General features: G+C 40.0%; 1 gene segment (V, D, J or C); it reads right to left on the minus strand.

Annotated features, from left to right (window-relative positions):
- Positions 1 to 6,520: 6,520 nt before the first annotated feature.
- On the minus strand, positions 6,521 to 7,132 carry LOC132893699 (Ig kappa chain V-V region MOPC 21-like). The segment is given in 2 exon segments: positions 6,521 to 6,873; positions 7,050 to 7,132. Coding segments are annotated over 2 exon segments (402 nt in total).
- Between the last annotated feature and the right edge of the window lie 2,346 nt (positions 7,133 to 9,478).

The raw sequence follows: 9,478 nt of genomic DNA on the forward strand, positions 1-9,478 counted from the left end.
AAATACACTCTATACATTGCTAATGTGGTAAATGACTATTCTAGCTAAATTCTACTAAATGTCTGGTTTTTGGTGCAATATCTGCATAGGTGTATAGAGGCCCATTTCCAGCAACTATCACTCCAGTGTTCTAATGGTACAATGTGTTTGCTCATTGCCTCAGAAGGCTAATGGATGATTAGAAAACCCTTGTACAATCATGTTAGCACAGCTGAAAACAGTTGAGCTCTTTAGAGAAGCTATAAAACTGACCTTCCTTTGAGCAGATTGAGTTTCTGGAGCATCACATTTGTGGGGTCGATTAAATGCTCAAAATGGCCAGAAAAATGTCTCGACTATATTTTCTATTCATTTTACAACTTATGGTGGTAAATAAAAGTGTGGCTTTTCATGGAAAACACAAAATTGTCTGGGTGACCCCAAACTTTTGAACGGTAGTGTGTGTGTGTATATATATATATATATATATGTATATATATATGTATGTATACGGTGTATATATATATATATATATATATATATATATATATATATACACCGTATACATATATATATATATATATATATATATATATATATATATATATATATATATATATACCTTGCCAGGATATTTGTCTTTACCGAATTTAAATTAACCTGAACTGATCTCTGTCTATATATGACAAAGGAAATTACATCACATGCTGTTGTTCTATCGACATAATGGTTTAATTTCGGAATAATATCAGCAGTTTGGTGATTATTGTGACTTGTGATGTGGTTAAACAGGTGTCTGAGTCTGTAGAGTTGGTTAGAGACAGGTTTTTGTTTTGAGGAGAGGACGTGTGTGACACTGTGTGTAATAAGCTGCACAGAAGTACAGAGCAGTGTGCAGCGCTTGGGTAGCTTTGGGGATTTGTAGAGAAACCGATGACTGTCCATTTCCACTCAGTGTAAAACTACCTTCATAATTTCCCTCATAGTTTGGCCTGGTACCTAAAACATATCCAATGAGTTTCAAATTGGTGTCTTCATGTGTCCTCTGATACCACAGTATTGTATTGTAGCTTGGGATGCTGTGTTTGCAGGTTAGAGTGACATTCTCTTCAGGTAAACACAACACATCAGCAGGACTTTGTTGAACATCTTTACATATCAAAGAACCTAGATTGAAAGAAAAGTGTTAAATCTGGATTTCTCGTGTATGTTTATTTTATCTGATCTAATCCCACATGAAAAAAAAACTTGCAAGACATCCTTAGCGAAGTATGGAGAGTAAATTATAACAAATATTCAGTGTAACACATTCTCCAGTGATATCAACTCGAAGATTACCTGAGAGGCAGCTCACACAGATGATGAGTTTCAATGGAAATCTAATCATATTGATTTTGTTTAAACTGGCGTAAGGAGCAAATGATCTCTGTCTGATTCAGTAAAATGTGATGGATGATCAGACTTCATAGTGTGTGTGAGGAGACAGGATGTGACATCATGACAGTGATGAACACTATGATCACACCCATTGCTCTGAAATTTGATGCTGCTGTTTTAAATGTTACATGGAGAAGGACAAAAAGAGGCACATAGTACATAGTCTGTTTATTGCAGAATTATCATAAGAGCAAGACACTGGGTTTTTGTTTGTTTGTTTTCAGTGTAAATTCACTGCACTGTGATTTCCTGGCTTCAGATTTTCTATTTTGTCCCAACCAGCTTTCCTGTCCCTGCAGATGAAAAACATCCCGACAGCATGAAGCTGCCACCACCATGCTTCACTGTAGGAATGGTGTTGTCAGGGTTTTGGGAAGTGTTGGGTTTTTGCTACACATGGCATTTCCCATGCATTTCAGAAATACCAATTTTAGTCTCATCTGACCAGAGAATTGTCTTTCATGTGTTTGAGGAGTGTGCCACATGCTGTTGGGTGAACTCCAAATGTGTTTTCTTATTTTTTTCTTTAAGCAATGGCTTTTTTTTCTGGCCACTCTTCCATAAAGCACCGCTCTGTGGAGTGTACGGCTTAAAGTGGTCCTATGGACAGATACTCCCATCTCCGCTGTGGATCTTTGTAGCTCCTTCAGTGTTATCTTTGGTGTCTTTGTTGCATCTCTGATCAATGCCCTCCTTGCCTGGTCTGTGAGTTTTGGTGGGTGGGCTTCTCTTGTCAGGTTTGTAGTGGTGCCATATTCTTTCCATTTTGCTATAATGCATTTAATGGAGCTACCTGGGATATTCAAAGTTTTATGGCCCAACCTTGAACTATACTTCTTCACAACTTTGTCTCTGACCTTTTTGGAGGCTCCTTGGTTTTCATGTTGCTTGCTTAGTAGTGTTGCAGAGTCAGGGTCCTTCCAGAACAGGTTTATTGATACAGATTACGTGTGACAGATGATATGACACTTTGATTGCACACAGTTGGATCTTTATCAAATAATTATGTGACTACTGAAGTGAATTGGTTGGACCAGCTCTTATTTAGGGGTTTCATACGAAGGGGGGAATACCTATGCACACTCCAGATTTCTGTCTTTTCATCTTAATTAATGTTTGTGTCACTATAAAAAAGATTTACACCTTTAAAGTGGTAAGCATGTTGTGGAAATCAAATAGATTTATCTTGCATGTGTATTTTATTTGATCCAATCCCACATGAAAAAAAATAACTTGCAAGACATACTTAGCAAAGTATGGAGAGTAAATTATAATAAATATTCAGTGTAACACATTCTCCATGGAGTTATATCAACTCAAAGATTACCTGAGAGGCAGCTCACACAGATGATGAGTTTCAACGGAAATCTAATCATATTGATTTTGTTTAAACTGGCGTAAGCAGCAAATGATCTCTGTCTGATTCAGTAAAATGTGATGGATGATCAGACTTCATAGTGTGCGTGAGGAGACAGGACGTGACATCATGACAGTGATGCACACTATGATCACACCCATTGCTCTGAAATTTAACACTGCTGTTTTAAATATTACATGGAGGAGGACGAAAAGAGGCACATAGTACATAGTCTGTTTATTGCAGAATTATCATAAGAGCAAGAAAATGGGCTTTTGTTTGTTTGTTTCTTTGTTTTCAGAGTGTAATTTCATGGCCCTGTGATTTCCTGGCTTCAGAGTTTCTGTTTTGTCCCAACCAGCTTTCCTGTCCCTGCAGATGAAAATCATCCCCACAGCATGATGCTGCCACCACCATGCTTCACTGTAGGAATGGTCTTCTCAGCGTGATGTGAAGTCTTGAGTTTGTGCCACACATGGCATTTCCCATGATGGCCAAAAAGCTCAGTTTTAGTCTCATCTGACCAGAGAATCTTCTTCCATGTTTTTGGGGACTGTGGCACATGCTGTTGGGCAAACTCCAAATGTGTTTTCTCATTATTAATTTGTTTCTTGATGCAATGGCTTTTTTATGGCCATTCTTCCATAAAGCCCTGCTCTGTGGAGTGTACGGCTTAAAGTGGTCCTATGGACAGATACTCCCATCTCCGCTGTGGAACTTTGCAGCTCCTTCAGTGTTATCTTTGGTGTCTTTGTTGTATCTCTGATTAATGCCCTCCTTGCCTCGTCCGTGAGTTTTGGTGGGCGGCCTTCTCTTGTCAGGTTTGTAGTGGTGCCATTTTCTTTCCATTTTGCAATAATGGATTTAATGGTGCTCTGTGGGATATTCAAAGTTTGGGAGATTTTTTTTATGACCAAACACTGATCTATACTTCTCCACAAGTTTGTCTCTGACCTTTTTGGAGTGCTTTTTGTTTTTCATCTTGCTTGCCTAGTCATGTTGCAGACTCCCGGTCCTTCCAGAACAGGTTGATTTATACAGACATCATGTGACAGATCATGTGATACACAAATTGCCCACAGGTGGATTGTAATCAAATAATTATGTGACTATTGAAGTGAATTGGTTGGACCAGCTCTTATTTAGGGGTTTCATACAAAAGGTGAATACCTATGTACACTCCATATTTCTGTTTTATGCTCAGATGAATGCATGGGATTTATTCTCCTGCAAACATGAGGTGCTTCATATAAAACCTCTTTTAAATGAGTGAATAAATGAAACAACAGCACCACCTAGACACAAGATGAATACGCACACACACAGTACCTTTACTTCTTACAGTTTTTGTTCAGTGCTGTAGAGCGTTTGTACCACAGTGTTGCTCACAGCACACAAATACAGAGCATCATCTCCTGGATCCAAGTTCTTCACTGTTAAAGAGCCACTCTCAGCTACAGTCGTAACTGCTTCATATACTGAATATCCCATAATCTGGTTCAACACCAACCGATGTGTAAACGAGGAGTGTAATTCCCTACCCTGGAACCTGTTTAAACCAGTACATCTGATTATAAGTTATACCCTTATTGTGACTGCAGATCATTTCTTCAGAATTCCCTGGAGAACCCCAGATTATATCAGGCTTCTGGATAACACCACTTCCATCCACTTGACTTGTGAGAGAGAAGCAGATAGATAGATAGATAGATAGATAGATAGATAGATAGATAGATAGATAGATAGATAGATAGATAGATAGATAGAGTGGCATACAAAAGTTTGGGCACCCTTACTGAAAATGTCTGTTACTGTGAATAGTTAAGTGAGCAGAAGATGACCTGATCACCAAAAGGCATAAAGGTAAAGACGAGACATTTCTTTTCAGTGTTCTTCTGTAAGATTTGTGTATTATTTTTGTTTTGTACAATTGGAGAGTGAAAAAAGAAAAGGGACACCATGCGAAAAAATGGGCACCCCAATACATTTGAGTTCTCAGGTAACTTTTACCAAGGTTCCAGACCTTAATTAGCTTATTGAGCTGTGGCTTGTTCAAATTCTTCGTTAGGAAAGGTCAGATGATGCAGATTTCAAAGCTGTATCAACTCTCTGACTCCTCAAACTTGTCCCTAAAATCAACAGCCATGCGCTCCTCTAAGCAACTCCCTCGCATTCTGAACAATAAAATAATTGATGCTCACAAAGCAGGAGAAGACTACAAGAATGTAGCAAAGTGTTTTCAGGTAGCTGTTTCCTCAGATCATAATGTTATTAAGAAATGGCAGTTAACAGAAACAGTGGAGATCAAGGTGAGGTCTGGAAGATGAAGAAAATTTTCTGAAAGAACTGCCTGTTGGATTGCTAGAAAGGCAAATATAACCCCCTGTTTGACTGCAAAAGACCTTCAGAAAGATTTAGCAGGCCCTGGAGTGGTGGTGCATTGTTCTACTATGCAGCAACACCTGAACAAATATGACCTTCATGGGACAGTCATCAGAAGAAAACCTTTCCTGCATCCTAGCCACAAAATTCAGCATCTGAAGTTTGCAAATGAACAACTAAATAAGCCTGATGCATTTTGGAAACTGTGGACTGATGAAATCAAAATAGAACTTTTTGGCCACAATGTACAAAGGTATGTTTGGAGAAAAAAGGGTGCCAAATTCCAGTAAAAGAACACCTCTCCACCTCTGAAGCATGGGTGTGGATCGATCATGCTTTGGGGTTGTGTTGCAGCCAGTGGCACAGGGCACATTTAATTGGTCCAGGGAAGCATGGATTCGAATAAATACCAGCAAATTCTGGAAGCAAACATCACACCATCTGTAAAAAAAGTTGAAGTTAAAAAGAGGATGGGTCCTACAATAAGACGATGATCCAAAACACACCTCAAAATCTACAATGGAATACCTCAAGAGGCCCAAGCTGAAGGTTTTGACGTGGCCCTCACAGTCCCCTGACCTAAACATCATTGAAAATCTGTGGATAGATCTCAAAAGAGCAGTGCATGCAAGACAGCCCAAGAAACTTGTAGAACTGGAAGCTTTTTGCAAGGACGAATGTGCGAAAATCGCCCAGGTAAGAACTGAAAGATTATTAGCTGGCTACAAAACGTGTCTACAAGCTGTGATACTTGCCAAAGGGGTTGTTACTAGGTACTAACCATGCAAGGTGCCCAAACTTTTGCTTCGGGCCCTTTTCCTTTTTTGTCATTTTGAAAATGTAAAAGAAGAAAATAAAAAATAGTTTTTGCTTAAAATATAAAGGGAATGAGTCACTCCTTTTGGAGATCATTTCATCTTCAACTTGCTTAACTGTTCACAGTAACAGCAATTTTGAGCAGGGGTGCCCAAACTTTTGCATACCACGATAGATAGATAGATAGATAGATAGATAGATAGATAGATAGATAGATAGATAGATAGAATTCAAATGCTGAAACAACTTAAAGATAAAATGTTGCTGTGTTTGTAGTTGTGAAGTCTCACCAGAAAAGAGACAGAATAAGGAGGGCTGTGATCATGTTGGACTCCTGGTGTTAAAGAGGGACACAGTGACCTGAACTGAACTCATCTGACAGTGGGAGGAGGATAAATTAACCTGAACTGATCTCTGTCTGTATATGACAAAGGAAATGACATCACATGCTGTTCGACATAATGGTTTAATGTTGGAAAAATGTCAGCAGTTTGGTGATTATTGTGACTTGTGATGTGGTTAAACAGGTGTCTGAGTCTGTAGAGTTGATTAGAGACAGGTTTTTGTTTTGAGGAGAGGACGTGTGTGACACTGTGTGTAAGAAGCTGCACAGAAGTACAGAGCAGTGTGCAGCGCTTGGGTAGCTTTGGGAATTTGTAGAGAAACTGATGACTCTCCATTTCCACTCACTGTAAAACTACCTTCATAATTCCCCTCATATTTCGGCCTGGTACCAAAAACATATCCGATGAGTTTCAAATTGGTGTCTTCATGTGTCCTCTGATACCACAGTATTGTATTGTAGCTTTGGATGCTGTGTTTGCAGGTTAGAGTGACATTCTCTTCAGGTAAACACAACACATCAGCAGGACTTTGATGAACATCTTTAGATATCAAAGAACCTAGATTGAAAGAAAAGTGTTAAATCTAGATTTCTCTTGCATGTGTATTTTATTTGATCTAATCCCACATGAAAAAAATATCTTGCAAGACATCCTTAGCAAAGTATGGAGAGTAAATTATAACAAATATTCAGTGTAACACATTCTCCATGGAGTGATATCAACTCGAAGATTACCTGAGAGGCAGCTCACACAGATGATGAGTTTCAATGGAAATCTAATCATATTGATTTTGTTTAAATTTGTGTAAGGAGCAAATGATCTCTGTCTGATTCAGTAAAATGTGATGGATGATCAGACTTCATAGTGTGCGTGAGGAGACAGGATGTGACATCATGACAATGATGAACACTATGATCACACCCATTGCTCTGAAATTTGATGCTGCTGTTTTAAATATTACATGGAGAAGGACGAAAAGAGCCACATAGTACATAGTCTGTTTATTGCAGAATTATCATAAGAGCAAGAAACGGGGGTTTTGTTTGTTTGTTTTCAGAGTGTAAATTCACTGCACTGTGATCTCCTGGCTTCAGATGTTCTGTTCTTGATTTTTCTATATTTTCTGTATTTTTTTCTTTATTTACAGTGTCTTGTAATGGTATTCATTCTCCCTTAGTGTTTTCCTGTTTTGTCACATTACAAGCTGGAATTAAAATGGATTTTTGGAGGGTGAGCATCATTTGATTTACACAACATGCCTACCACTTTAAAGGTGCAAATTGTTTTATATTGTGACAGTAAAAATAATTAAAATGAAAAAAAAACAGAAATCTGGAGTGTGCATTGGTATTCACCCTCCAAAGTCATCTCATCTCATCTCATCTCATTATCTCTAGCCGCTTTATCCTGTTCTACAGGGTCGCAGGCAAGCTGGAGCCTATCCCAGCTGACTACGGGCGAAAGGCGGGGTACACCCTGGACAAGTCGCCAGGTCATCACAGGGCTGACACATAGACACAGACAACCATTCACACTCACACCTACAGTGTCTGTGAATATTCTCAGTCATCCAGGTCATAGTAACTATGGGTGGTAAAAGAGAGCAACTGGACTTGCTTGAAAATTCTTGAAGACGTTTCACCTCTCATCCGAAAGGCTTCTTCAGTTCTGTCTGACTGGTAGGGAGTATCAGGTATTTATCCTCTCATGGATGAAAAGCTCATCTAAGGTGTCGTTGAGTCATCCTGTTGGCGTGGGTCACTGGTCACCTCTCATATACGGACTCCCCAAGATTCACAAGGAAGGAGCTCCACTCAGACCTATCATCAGCAGTATAAACTCTGTCACCTATAACATTGCCAAACACCTAGCCACCATCCTGGCTCCTCTTGTTGGGAATACGCTACATCACGTCAAAAACTCCCAAGATTTTGCTACTAAAGTTGCAGACCTCAAACTAGACTTAGATGAAACCATGGTTTCTTATGATGTCACTTCTCTTTTCACCTGCATTCCCACCACAGAAGCAGCTGAAGCTGTTAGAAAACGACTCCTTCAAGACAACACCTTACTGGATAGAACGAACCTCACCACGGACCAGATTTGCACCCTGCTTGACCTCTGCCTGACTACCACTTATTTCCAGTTTAATGAAAGTTTCTACAGACAGAAGCATGGATGTGCCATGGGCTCACCGGTGTCCCCTATTGTGGCCAATCTTTACATGGAGGAAGTGGAACATAAAGCTTTGACCACTTTTTCAGGAGTTGCTCCCAGCCACTGGTTCAGATACGTGGATGACACCTGGGTTAAAATCAAAGCCCATGAAGTGGAAGCCTTCTCTAAACACATCAATGCAGTGGATATCAACATCAATTTCACTCGGGAGGACGTAAGTGGGAATAATCTAGCCTTCTTGGATTGTGATGTACACATTAGACAAGACAGAAGCCTTAGCATCGAGGTCTACCGGAAACCCACACACACGGACCAGTACCTACTCTTCGATTCTCACCACCCACTGGAACACAAATTGGGGGTCATCAGGACCTTGCAACACAGGGCTCAGAACATCCCTACAACGGTAGAGGGAAAAGAGAAGGAGCAGAATCACATCAGGAAAGCACTTCAGAACTGTGGGTATCCCAACTGGTCTTTCTTCAAGAGCAGGAAAAGGAACACAACGGACAAGGAGGATAACAGGAACAAACGCAAGAACATTGTCATTCCCTACATTTCTGGTCTATCTGAGAAACTCAGGAGGATTTTCTACAAACACAACATTCCGGTACGTTTCAGACCCAGTAACACCCTGAAGCAGAAATTGGTCCACCCTAAGGACAGAATACCCAGACACAAACAGGACAACGTGGTGTATGCAATTCAGTGCAGTGAGCAATGCACGGACTCGTATATTGGTGAAACCAAGCAACCGCTTCACAGGCGTATGGCTCAACACAGGAGAGCCAGTTCCTCAGGCCAGGACTCTGCTGTCTACCTTCATCTTAACAACAAAGGACACTCATTTCAGGATTCCAACGTACGCATTTTAGCCAGAGAGGATCGTTGGTATGAGCGAGGAGTTAAAGAAGCCATTTTTGTCAACCTGGAACGGCCATCACTGAACAGAGGTGGGGGTCTAAGACATAATTTATCAGCCACC

Source organism: Neoarius graeffei, chromosome 11 (genome assembly GCF_027579695.1).
Source record: "Neoarius graeffei isolate fNeoGra1 chromosome 11, fNeoGra1.pri, whole genome shotgun sequence".
Lineage (NCBI taxonomy): Eukaryota > Metazoa > Chordata > Actinopteri > Siluriformes > Ariidae > Neoarius > Neoarius graeffei.